Source organism: Ammospiza nelsoni, chromosome 23 (genome assembly GCF_027579445.1).
Source record: "Ammospiza nelsoni isolate bAmmNel1 chromosome 23, bAmmNel1.pri, whole genome shotgun sequence".
Lineage (NCBI taxonomy): Eukaryota > Metazoa > Chordata > Aves > Passeriformes > Passerellidae > Ammospiza > Ammospiza nelsoni.
Window position 1 is genome coordinate 6,469,668 of NC_080655.1, and position 13,684 is coordinate 6,483,351.

The 13,684-nt window shown below is 46.7% G+C and overlaps 1 protein-coding gene across 4 annotated transcripts in view; it reads right to left on the reverse strand.

The window, feature by feature from the left end:
• The window catches only part of PPP1R12B (protein phosphatase 1 regulatory subunit 12B), a 137,283-nt gene that overhangs the window by 42,732 nt on the left and 80,867 nt on the right, over positions 1-13,684 (reverse strand). For all 4 annotated transcript variants that reach the window (XM_059487755.1, XM_059487754.1, XM_059487752.1 and 1 more), the window contains 5 exons: positions 12,511-12,601; positions 11,382-11,525; positions 10,481-10,664; positions 9,830-9,942; positions 8,494-8,538 (listed from right to left, as the gene is read on the reverse strand). In XM_059487755.1, coding sequence (XP_059343738.1) covers positions 8,494-8,538; positions 9,830-9,942; positions 10,481-10,664; positions 11,382-11,525; positions 12,511-12,601 — 577 coding nt within the window. The remainder of the gene's footprint in view (positions 1-8,493; positions 8,539-9,829; positions 9,943-10,480; positions 10,665-11,381; positions 11,526-12,510; positions 12,602-13,684) is intronic.

Genomic DNA, 13,684 nt, shown 5'->3' on the forward strand with positions numbered 1-13,684 from the left:
ATTGATTTCATTCAGTTCCAACCATTAAAGGATAAAGTAGTGCTGGAACATATTATTTCCCAGGGGAAGTTGTCTGGCAGTTGCACTCAGCAAGTGTTTCCTGACAGGTTCTCTCTACCCACCCAGGTTTCTTACAAGGAGGAACACAAGAATTTGCACAGCTATGAACAGCCATGCCAGAGAAGCTGAGAAAGCAAACAGCAGTACAAGAACCAGATGGAAACAGCTATTTCAAGCTAAGGGACTTTCCAAAATATGACATAGAGAAATAAAAATCTCAGGGCCCTCACAATAGTCATGATGCATTCTGCTCTTTATCTGCATTGATCAGATTCTCTGTACCCACGGCTGTAAAACCTGTCTGCCAGCTCAGCTGTGGAAGTGAGTGGCTGGCACACAACAATGTCCCAGTGCCACTGGCCAGGCAAATCTGTAACTTCAGCACACTGTCACCTAACTGTGCTTCAGCCCATTTCTGACCAGCCCTCAGCAGCAGCACGCTGTGGTGCAGAGGGTCATGTCCTCTGCCAAGGATGAAATCTAAGATCAATTAAAAGTCAACCTATGTGGTAAAACAGCCACTCAAACCCAGCCAGCACTGGGTACCTGGTAGGTACCTACTACAGAATCACAATGGCCTGGGAAGGGACCTTTGCAGGGACCTCATCCTGTTCCACTCCTGCCATGGCAGGGTCACCCCTTACTATTCCACAAGCCCTGTCCAACCTGGCCTTGGACACTTCCAGGGATCCAGGGGCAGCCACAGCTGCTCTGGGCACCCTGTGCCAGGGCCTGCCCACCCTCACAGGGGAGAATTTCTTACAAGACCTGATCTAAACCTCTCCTCTGACAGTGGGAAGCTGTTTCACCTTGTCCTGTCACTACATGCTCTTGTAAAAAGTCTTTCTCCATCTTTCTTTTGGTTCCCTATAATGAGGAATGAGGTGTAAATTAACCAGAGCAGGTGGGAAATTCCTGCCAGAAGAAGTTTTGCAGCTTAAGGATTCAACATCTTGACACACCAAACAATGGAGCAGCTTATGCCACATAATGTTACTTACATGGAGGAAGTCCATGTCCAAGAGCACAAAACGAACAATGACTTTCCAAACATGGGGGTTTTTTCTGAAGAGAGGCATGTGGGAGAATATAAACTCTGAACAAAAAGTGACCTTTTAGAGACACAAGGGACAAACCACATCACCACTTATATCACAGCAACATACCATTTGTCCTACAGTGGTTGTTTCCAAATGATATATTATTGCCAGAGAATTTGACTCCAATTTTCCAAACAAATTTAGATTAATCCTTAGTTCTCTGCTAGCCATGAGGCAATACAGCTTCTGCTTTTTGTTCCTTCTGGACATGTCTGGGAGATAAATAATTGACTACATAAATGTGTGATGGCACCAGCCTGCAGGGGATGGCACCAGGATGGCAGGAGATGAGGACAACCAGCTTCTGGCTTTGCCAGAGAGAAACATCCACAGAATGCTGGAGTCACAGAATGGTTTGGGTTGGAAGGGACCTTAAAGCTCATCTCATCCCACCCCTTGCCATGGGCAGGGACATCTTTCATTGACCAGGTTGTTCCAAGCCCTGTCCAGCCTTGGACACTTTCAGGGATGGGGCAGCCACAGCTGCTCTGGGCACCCTGTGCCAGGGCCTGCCCACCCTCACAGCCATTAATTCCTTCTCAATATCCCATCTAACCCTCCCTTTGGCAGTGGAAAGCCATTCCCCCTTGTCCAAAGTCCCTCTGCAGCTCTCCTGGAGCCCCTTTAGGCCCTGGAAGGGGCTCTGAGCTCTTCCCGGAGCCTCTCCAGGTGAACACCCCCAGCTCTCCCGGCCTGGCTCCAGAGCAGGGGGGCTCCAGCCTTCAGAGCAGCTCCATGGGCTCCTCTGGACTCATTCCAGCAGTTCCACACCCCTCCTGTGCTGAGACCCCAGAACTGGATGCAGATTCTCACACTAGGGAGAAGGGCCAGACAGCAGAGCCTGGGCATGGCACACCCCAACTCCATGTGCTGTGATATGGGGTCTCCTCAAGCCAGGTCCTATGAGCCCTTGGAGATCTATGTCACACCTGAGACAGCTCAGCCACCTCAGATGGCACAAAATCAGCAGGATAGCTTCTGTGTTGGAAGTGTTGGAAACAGAAAAGTTTTAATAAAAGGCAAAATAACACAGCTCTTTACAGAGAAAAACTGAGCCAGGACAAGAGGTTCTTGCTCCTGGTAAAACACCCCACAAAAGCAATTAGTTTATTTTTCTAGTAAATTGTTTAGGCAGAACTTTTTGGCTCCTGTCCAGTTGGCTATCCTTGAGGTGGCTATCCTTGAGGTGAAACCCCTGAGGTCCTATGAGGTGTCTTTTTACCTAATTGAGGAGAGAAACTTCTGGGCTTTTCTCCCTTTTTAGGAGACAAAGGATAATTTGGTCACTCTGTAAACAGGGGGTACATTCCTACAGTGCTGCAGCCCCCCCACTGTCCCCAATCCCCTTCTCCAGGGCAGACCCTGTGTCACCACGACACAGCCCACCCAGATATCCACTGCTCCAGGCAGGAATTTTAATTCAGCAGATCAGATTTTTTGGAGGATGACTTCAATCATGTCAGGAGAGACATCCTCCCCCAGCCCAGTGGATGACTGACACTGAGGTGGGATCATCAGCTCCCAGAGGGGCTCAGAACCTGCTCCAAGCAGCTCAGCAGTCACAGACTCCTTTCCATAGCTCTGAACATGTCACAAGGAGACAGATTTTGACAGTTTCCCACAAAAAGTGGTGGGATGCTCTGTTACATGTATAAGCACAACCACACATTGTTAACCTATAAAAAGTCAAATATTACAAACAGACATAAAACAATGGTGAGATTTATTCTGTCTCTGGGATATGGGGCAGGAGCAATGCTGCTCCTCAGGCTGGTGGTTCTGGGGTAACATTCACCCTGGAGTGAGCACTCCCATTTCCTGCAGTGGCTCTGCTGTGTGCACACAGCACTGGAGAGAAGCACACACGTGTCATGGATCCTGTTATCACCCTGTCCATCACACTGCTCCCAGCTCCTTCTGGGAAGAAAGCAGGAGAATCCCAGGACCCTGTGCAACAGCTGCCATGGGTGCAAAGGAAAAGGAGCCTGGGCTGAGCTGGGATCAGCTGAACTGACTGCCCAGGCCTCCCAGCAATGCCAGCAGCAGCCAAGGGAGCTGTGGGTGGCTGCTGCAGGGCCAACCCCAGCCCCATGGCTGCAGGGGAATGACTTACCAACAACTGAGAAGGATCAATCACCTCAGACTGCACCACAAGGCTGACAGCAATCTTCTAACAAGATGCTACAGCATAAAGTTACCTTAAATAGTTATGAGTTTGTGACCTTGGGAATCACTCCTGGAGGACTGGCTGTTTTGCTTCATCTTCCCAGGACTCACAGATTGGCTTTGAGCTGGTTTTGTGTTACCCATCCCCATCCTCATCACTGCTTCACATTACACCTTCCTAATTCAGCAACTTGGTGAGTTAGAGGAATTCACCTGAAGGCATTTAGCTGTAACCCTGTAGTCACATAACCCACTTGGGTCACTTGGCTTTAGGCACAAACAATGTTTTCCCAGAGCTGTAAACTGGTGCTCAGAGCCAGGCTGAGGAGTGAAGTGCTGTACCAGCACGGAGAGCAGCCACCCAGGCTGGTGCCCTCCTCCACATACTGAGGTTAAGAAAAACCAACACAAGCACACCAGGCTGGAGACTCACAAGGCAAATCCTCTGTGCAGATGTGAAGCATTTTTGTAGTATTATTTGCAGAATGAATTTTAATTTCTGTGCTGTCTGCCCCCTTCACCTCCCAGAGCACCCAGGGCACTCTGAACACACTGAGGACGTTCTTCACCACGTCCAACTCCATGGCAAAGCCTCAGCTCCTGCTCCTTCCTGCAGCACTTTGCTGCTCTTTCATATTGCTATACATATTAAAGATCTTTCCTTGCAGCATACACAGCCCATTAGAGCAATTTGTTTATAAACAGGACTAAACAGAGCCAATCTCTGCCAGCCTTATGTTACACAGAATTAAATGCTCTCCAATTTAACTACATGATGCAAGTGACGCATAGTGCCATCTACGTGCCCTTGGACAGGAGCCAGATGGTTTCCTTCCCACATCACACCACATCTCTTCTAGAAATAAACATTCAAGGGTAAAACCAGGGGGAAATACTCATATCCTTCATCCCCAGAAGGGACCCCAGGTCTGCAGCAATGAAGCAGAGGATGAGCACCACCATACAGCACTGTCTGGATTGAAAGGGTTTCAGTTTCTTATCAGCTGGCCAGAAGTTCACCTATTTTGCTCTTTTACTGGTCAACTTTCCCTTGTATCCCAGCGAAACAGCTCAGCTCCTGCAGACATACCTTACCATATTAGGCAATGTGAGCCCTGAAAGTGGAGGACTCTGAGCCTTCCTTGGCTCCCAAACACAGTGAACAGGCACAGGGATGGCTGCATGGCACTGGGAAAGGGGCAGCAATGACTGGGGACTCCCAGTACACCCAGTCTGGCTACCACAGCACATTCACAAAGCACTTAACAAAAGCTATTCCTGATCTTCTAGTTATTCATCACATCCATCTTTCACAGAAAGCCAAACAGCATGGTGACAAAAGCTGAACTGAAGCCTCTGTGGAGGGATAAAGTGGAACTAAAAGCAAAAATATAGGTGAAAAATAGGGCACACCAAAATCAGGACTCCCAGGTCATAGCTCTGAATCAGCAATAACATTAAGACATTGAGTTTGTATAACGAATTTTCCAGTTCATTGGTCCTCCCTTAGAACTTGTGGAATTAAGCTTGGAAATTCAGCCCTTCTAAGACAGAAATTTAATTTATATTGGTATCCAGTTGCATCTGGTGATTTCATGGTACCAGTACAAGTAGGCAGAACACTTATTTACAAACCAGAGTGAGCCTGGTTCATTCCATAAATCAAAGCACAGGGAGACAGGAATGGAGCCTATTTAATCCACTTACTGCAATTGTAATTCACAATCAAACGTTTCAGTGCTATTCCTCCATAAAACTTAATTCCATTAGTGTGTCTGGGGTTTATACTGGGCTATACAGACTGTCCTGAAGGCAGTTCATGACAACAGACATTTTGTTTGATACTTTTACTGCTCAGAAATTGTTATTTTACGAACACAACACTCAGTGTCTTCCTCTGAATTTAAAGTTTTCCTTTGACAAACTCTCCTGTGGGTGAGGCACATCTGTAATGCTCCAGCAGAGAACTGCAAGGAGAAACAATCCTTTAAATTATTATAAACATTTTCTACTTGTTCTCTATGCTCTCTCATTTAAAATATACTTTATGTTTCTAATTGTTCCTGCTGTGCAACAGCAATGGCAGAAGTTCCCCAGAGCAGCTGTGGCTGCCCCTGGATCCCTGGAAGTGCCCAAGGCCAGGTTGAACTGGGCACCCTGGGGTAGTGGGGGTGTCCCTGCCCATGGCAGGGGTGGGACTGGATGGGCTTCAAGGTCCCTTCCAATCCAAACCAGTCTGTAATGGATTCCATTATTTTAAGTCAGGACCAAATCAAAGAAAGCAGAGTCAGGGATAAAGAAAACCTGCTCTGAAATGGAACACCGGAACATTCTCTTTATTCTTCATCATCATCATCCTCCTGCTGCATCCCAGATGAGCCCATGGATCCCTGCCCACACTGGCTCTGCTGCATTTGGCCTCACCAAGGAATTCCCACTGGCATTCTGCAGTCAGTGGCTTGAGGGAACAGGGAAGGTTTCCCAGCTCCAGCCTCCCCCCAGCTCAGTCTGGGTACAACATGAGCTTTTGACTCTCCCAATTTTTATTTTCTGAGAAACAGAGACAAGACTGTGGCCAAGCTTCTTCCCCACCTCTGTTTTGAGCTCAGGTCTCCCCAGACCACACAAAAACTCCTTCCTTTGCAGCTCCTTCCCACTGGAATCATGGAAAAACTTCTCCTAACGCTGCTTCCCCAGAGGCTTTTTCCAGCTGAAGTCCTTGTACCCTTGAACATTTATTCCACAATAAAATTTTGTCTCCTCTTCCAACTTTCCACAGTGCATCCAGGCAGTCTGTGTCCCAAGGAGGGAGCTGGGGTGGGAGCAGAACACATGGAGGACACTGACACATCCCACTATGAGACCTCTCAGTTGCTAAAGCTCAGCCAAAGTGTCTGGGCTGGTTTCCCACTCTGGTGCTCATGAGCTCAGCCAAAATAATTCATCCACTTCTGAGAATTAGAACAACATGTATTTGCTCCTTTTTTTTCCTTCCCAAAACTGCCTTTACCTTTTCTGTGTTAGTCTCCTGCACTGCAGAGCTTGGAGGAAGGATTTCAAGCAAGTTCTTTTTTTGGCTTCCATGAAAATCATCCTGATATCAGCCAAGATATAAACACTGGAGGAAAAATGCAACTGTTCCCACAAAATCTGATTATTTGGGGTTCTGCTACTAAAATGGGACACTCCAGACTTCAAGTTCACAACCTGGTGACATTTGGCACCTGCCATTCCAGAACTATAGTTACTGAAGAATTAATGATTATTAACTGTACTTTCTTATTGGCACTAGAACTGAAACCAGAGAGCTGTTCCATGATTCCTGCCAAACTGATGGCCAGTTAGGACAGAAATCTCTGATTTGGATCTCAAATAAACCTGACCAAGCGACATGATGCTGGAGACATGCATTCAAGAAAATAAACTGGGAACTGGATAAAAACAAGAGGACTGGGAAAATGGGAAAACCAACTCTAGCAGAATAGGAGGAGAGTCTGACCCACGTCTAAGATATGTTGGGTGCATAAGAAATCATGGTACTGGTGCCATGAAGCACCTGCACAAAGGGGATAATGGAACTGAAAGGAAGTTCCTCTGCTTTTAGATGGATCCCACAAGAAAATCACATGAAGTGTTAGGCAAAAGGAATCCTTGCTGTTAATTTGGGGAAAACCAGCATTATTCATTGTAAGAGACAGGGTGACCTTGAATTTTTGGGCAGCTGGGTTCTCCCGAAGTGCAGCTTGTCCATTTACATGAGCAGTGAGGACTGTGCTCAATAAAATCCTCAGCAATTTTAGAACTAGACTCCAGGAAGCCTCCAAACCTGCAGCCTCAGCTACTCTTTTGTCTTAATTTAGGTAATCTGGAACAACTTCCCAGAAGAACAAGACATTCCCAGCAAGTCCCAAACATGCCTGCTGGAAACAAGGTGTCCCTATTATGATTATTACTTTTACACATTACAAAACTCCCCTCCTTCAGTCTTACTGTGAGGCAGCAGAAATGTCAAAACAATTTTAATGACGATAAATGGCCGAGTCTTTGCTGCAGGGTTCAGTGAGGATTTCAAGAAGCTCTGCACTATGATGAGCAGAAACTCCTGTGGGAAGAGCTGGCCTCCTTGAAGCAGGTGATGCTTCTGTGAGCAGGAATATCTCACATTTCAAGTGGAGTAAAGTGCAAAGTAAGCACTGGGAAAGCAAGGGCTGGCATGGAAAGATAAACACATGCTAAACACCATCCCAGCACCACGTGAGGCTCTGGCCCCAGCAAGGCTCGCCGTGACTTTGCCGCATTCTGACTGAATATTGCAAGAATGAAAACAAAAACACAGTCTGAAGAGTGTTATTGCCAAATTTCAGCAAAGAACCAGTTAATTCCAACTAAATGATGCTTCAAGCACTCTACTGTATTGCAAAGTACAGGGAAAGGCTCCTCCATATTCAACATTTCCCAGCAAAAATGGAACATCCCACAAGCAGGCTGACCCCTATGCAACCTTACATTTGCTGCTTCTCCCAGGTCTTCCACACTGCACTTTAATAGCTTGGAAATGTATTTAGCTTTGACATTGTCAGAGTCAGTCATGTTGTCAGGCTCAAATGTGTTTCAGACAAAGACAAACAAAACCAAAGGAAACCAAGGCAATTTGGAAAGACTCAGTAATTATTATAAAATGAAAGAAAGGGCCTCAAAGGATGAGACTATTGCAAAAACAGGGGAACACTGAACAACCTCTGACGTGCTGCTTGCAAAGACTGTTTCCCACAAGAAAACAAATCCAAGAGACAGGAGAGCAGATTCCAGAAATACAAAACATTCTGTCCAAAATAGCAGAGATTCCAAGATCCAGGGTCACACCTTCCCCAGGACACTTGGGATCCCACTGCCCCAGCACTGCAGCCCCACTGCTGCATTCCCTCCGGGCTCCACAACTCCTGTGCAGCTCCCCAGGAGCCAACACTGAGCTCAGGCCACTCTGCAGATACACCTCATCTTTCACAAGAGAAATCAGTAAGGAAATTGCTGCTTGGAGCTACTTGCCTGTTCATACTCCTGAGCAGAGCCTGAACTCTCTTACAGACAAGAGTGAAAGGCACAGAACACTCTGCCACCGACACCCAAGAGTGACACATCAGTGATTCAGATACATGGTCTCACTTACCCGAGTTTCCTTCACTTCCTCGTTTCCATCAACTTCATCTTCATCCTAGGAAGAAAGGCAAACAATAAAATTAGGCAGCTCTGGAGACAACAAAACTTTATCCCAAGAAGATAATGTCTTGTTTATAGAATCACAGAATCATTAAGGTTGGAAAAGACCTCCAAGACCAACAAGTCCAACCTTTGAACACACCATGTCAACTCCACCACAGCACAAAGTGCCATGTCTGTGTGTGTTTTGAACCCTACCAGGAATGGTGACTCCACCACTGCTCTGGGCAGCCTGTGCCAGTCCCTAACATCCTTTCAGTGAAAAAAATTATTTGATGCTAATGTTAGGAAAACTTCTGTCAAAAGAAATGCCAATCCAAATGCTTTTGGCTAATTATCAGGTCTGGTTTGGTGTCCTAATGGCCATTTAGAAGATCTTGGTATTGAGGACAGAATCACTCTCTTGAGATGGCTCCTGCCATTCCAAAGCCCTGAGGAGCTGGGAGGAGGTCCCTAATACACTGATGGAAAAAACTTGGAAAAACTGCACATCTGAAACACTGTCACAGTACTGACTTCCTGTCATAATATTGACTTCCAAAAGTATCTCCAGCTCAGTTAGACTCCAGGTGGAAGGACTCATCATCCCAGGTATCTTGCACTTGCATAGCCTCTCTAAGCCACTGCCCTTTGAAACTGCTCCAGGATTTCACAGAGCAAATGTGAGCTACCATGGCATCCCAGCTGACTCTGGACTCAACTCATTAACCATAATTTCATAATTCTTATTCTCTCCTGGAAAAGGTGATCTATTTTCCTAGCTGAGGCTCTAACCAAAGTTTGGAGGGTAGGATTTCTTCCCTCAGACTGAAGAAATCCTCTGAAACCAGGACTAAGAGAAATGACCATGACACAGACAGCTCTTCTGCACTTATGCTGTGAGTGTTCCCTGGTGCTGGGAGGGGACCCAGACACAAGTTTTCTTCCTATTGTCTTTCTTTCAGGGGGCCTAAAAAGCAGACAAATTTGGGCTTGAAGAAATTTGAAAATAGTTCAGGCGGCTTGTGACGTCCTTCCAAAGGAATCAGACTGTGAATCTCTCCTCTCCCATGTGGCCCTTCCCCAGTTCTGCACGGTTCCATAATATAACTCAGGAAAAGGCTGCCCAGAGCTGCTTGGTCTGACAGAGCCCAAACAGGGATGTGAGACCTTTGGATAGGCCAGTCTGAAAGAGCTGGAGAGGGAAGAACTAAGGGGAAATCAATGGACTGGGCAGAAAATCCTGAAGCTTGGAATGGGAAGAAAATTGAGCCTGGAGTTTCTCTTTCTAAGGAACTCAAACTCACATCTTGTGTGGAGAAGATGATGCCGGTGCCTCTCCGTCTCTCCTTTGGCCGTCGCCGCTCTCGGATCGACTGTTTGTTCAGGGATCTGTCATCTGAATCCTGATCTTCACACTCTGGCCAAGCAAAGAAAGACTGCTTTGGTTTCAGTGATTTACATCTGTGCTTTTTGCTAAGGTTCCGGGGGTTCTTTTCAAGCTGATCAAGGTCACCTTGCCTTGTGTTATATTACAAAGGAGTTATTAAATGAAATGAAATGGAATCTCAGTGTCCTACTACAGCTGGATACTGTATATATACACTCCTTCCCTCATTAGAGCCAGGAAAGTTACCCCAGCTGCCAGCTCTCCCCAAGACATCCTGACTTACTCCTCAACCTGTACTAGGGGAACCTCTTTCCCCAGCTCTAATAGCTAAATGCTCCCTGATCACTGTCTCATTTCTTTATCCAAAATGAAAAATATCCTTTTATCCCTCTGTTACAAGCAATAGGAATTTGTTTAACTTCATTTAAACAAATAACATTTGTTTTATGACATGGCAGCTTCCCTCAGAGTAACAGGTAAACATGTTCTCTCCATCTGTACAACTGGAAGTTCTACACCACAAGAAAACCCCTGAGCTTTGTCTGTTCTTCACTCTCCTGGTACGTACCATTTTTCTCCATCTCTGTGCCTGATGCTCTGAAATCTGCTGGATTCACAGAGTCCAGCCCTAGGTATTTATTTGTTCGAGTCAGGTATGAGCTGGTATAGAGCAGAGGTGCTGCTGTGGAAGGAGACACAGGCGTTGTGGGTTTGTCAGGCTGTGCTGGGCCCCTCAGCCGCCGATAGATGGTCTAGAAACAAAGAGCCATGACAGAAAAATAGCACAATGAAAAGGAAGTACCAGATTCTGGATTTCAAGGAATGCAGTAATTTTTCAGAGTGCAATGTTTTCTTCACTGCTGCTGGAAGTGATCACCTGCACTTGCCAGATCAGGTCCATTCTATCAAATAAGGATGGATGTTAAAGTCATTGCACAGCTACAGTGTAAAAGCACTCTCCACAGCAGGGAGATCTGGGATCAATCCCTTTGTTCCTACAGCTCATGGGAGGAGACACAAGTTATCTAATAGAAAGATATGATTTAGAGTGAAAAAAACAGAGGTGGTGGCAGGGGCAGAAAACTGGTCTCTCCAGCTTTCCATTACACATTGAACATCTGTGGAAAAATGTGAACACAAAGGCTCTGCCTAGACTGCACAGCAGGATGGATCCAGGCCACATTTCTATCATTAGCCTTCTCATTACACTTTCTGGGATTTACACTGTTTTATTTTCTGGCAAGAGACAGAAAGGTGAAATTCCCAGAGGAGAACAAAGACAGAGCTAAGCTCCAGCCCCTCCACGTGCACCTCCCTCCCACTGAACTGCTGCTCCTCAGCCAGCAGTGTCTCTTTCCAGCCAGGCTGTCCCCCTCAGAATAAAAAGATAACTGCCAAGGAATATCTCCTGGTGTCAGCTCTCCTAAAGGGTTTTGGCAGCTCTCAGGCAAGGGGTGCACAAGGATCACCTCGTCGTCCGCGCTCCGTGCCCAGCGTGCAGCTCTGTCCCCGCTGTCCTCGGCTCTGTCACTCTGCGGTTCCTGCGCCTGGCGCTCCGCGCGTGACCGGCTGAACGTGCGCTCGGCCTCCTGCAGGTCCGTCAGGGTCACTCCCTGCAGGGAAACAGCAGCTCCATTCGTGCACACAATCACACAACCCCACACTGCTTTGGCTTGGAAGGGACCTTAAAGCTCATCTCGTCTCACCCCCACCAAGGGCAGGGACACCTTCCACCAGCCCAGGCTGCTCCAGGCCCCATTCAGTCTGGCCTTGGACACTTGCAGGGATCCAGGGGCAGCCACAGCTGCTCTGGGCACCCTGTGCAGGGCCAGCCCACCCTCACAGGGAACAATTCCTTCCCAATATCCCATCTAACCCTGCCCTCTGGCAATGGCAAGCTATTCCCCCTTGTCCTGTCCCTTCAGGTCCTTGTTCAAAGTCCCTCTCCATCTCTTTTGGAGCCCCTTTAGGCACTGGAAGGGTCTCTACAGTCTCCTTGGAGACTTCTCCAGCCTGAAATTACATTTTCAGTCTTCCAGGTCAGTTTAAAATGCCACAGACTCACATCTGGTCAGGCTCATGTTTCATCCCTATGGTAAGAGAAAGGGAAGAATTCTGTTGCCTTTACTGTATTTCTCAGCCTACTGACAATATCACTGACTCAAAGCAACCCAAATACATGTGATCACACTACAAACTAAGAGGCAGGTACATTGCAGAAAGCAAAGCTTGGAAATCTAATTCATGTATGTCTGTGGGAGGGTTTTGTAATAACTGCTTGAAGGAAATTTTGCCAGAACCTCTCTAAAACAGTGTGAGTGCAGACAAGTCCCTTGTCCTAAGAAATAACATAACACAAAAGAAAATGCTGCCTCTTTACAAAATCATGGAATGGTTTGGATTAGAAGGGACCTTAAAGCTCATCCTATTCCACCCCCTGCCATGGCAGGGACTCCCCCCACTATCCCAGGTTGCTCCAAGCCCTGTCCAACCTGGCCTTGGACACTTGCAGGGATGGGGCACTCACAGCTTTTCTGGGCAAGCAATTGAGCAGCTCTCCTCATCCCACACATGAATGTGAACATTTCCATTCTGTACCTGGGTAGACCTGCGAGTCTGCCGGGCCTGTCTGGATCGTGCCTTCCTCAGTGACTCTGCTTCCTCATCCCGCACTGGAGTCAGATATGACCTGGAAAAAAAGAAGGTGCAGAAGAGGTTAAAGTAAAAGCAGATGATCTGCCTTCCTGTCTCTGTAGACTCCTGAGCTATTATTCTCTTTCTCATGGACAAAAATTAATTTTAGCTTCATCTGCTATTGCTGTTTCTTTGGGACAACTTCCCCATGAGCACACAATACACACATGTTCACAGCACGTTTTCCTCACAGCCTCTCAATAAACCCTTTAGTTCTGTTTAAAAGGTGCACCTATTGCCTAGATTATTTGCTCCATTCCAAATCATTGCATCATTAGGAAAAGAACCCCACTCCTCATAAACACCCTCTCACTCAGACAAAAATCTCAGAACAGAAATCCTGTGCTGGTGCATTCCTCAGACCCTCCTTCCTGTCATTACAGTCACGATCATATTCCTGCAATCTGCTGCCTTCATCAATATGAAACCCATCACGCTGGGAGCCACTGAACTGCAGGCAGCACACAGACACACTTTGGAAAAAGCCATGGAAATAAAGAAATGACCTTCACACTCTGTGTAAACCAAGATCCTTAACACTGAAAAACCCACAGCTAAACACAGACCTGGGCACAACTAGATTTCATCACAGCTGGAAGAATTTGAAAGAATTATTCACATGAGAAAACATAAACTGCAGCCTCTGCCCTGGCATTCACTGGGAGGAACTGGTGAGGAATTGAGCAGTGCTTTGAGTCAAGGAGTGCACAGCAGTAAATGATTTCCATGCTGGAGGAGAGGCTTCAGTCTTATGAACAGTTAATTAAACTTTGCTCTCAGCCTGGTTAATATGGAATGATTATTCACACTGTCTCACTGTACAGGGAGGAGGGAGCAGGAATGCTCTTTGCAGGTTTATCACTGCCAGGTTCACACTGTACCAGAGGTCTGCATGTGTTCAAAGGACAGGGAGCTAAGTGAGGGATGAAGGTGAATACACTTCCTGTGTCCTTGGACTCTTTTCCCTGTTTTAGTCCACCACCTTCATGGGAAAGGTAATGGGCTGAAAAGGATTTGCATCTGATCCAGTATGTTAAGATATTTATTAGAAAGTTCACTAAACTGCTGCATGTGACAA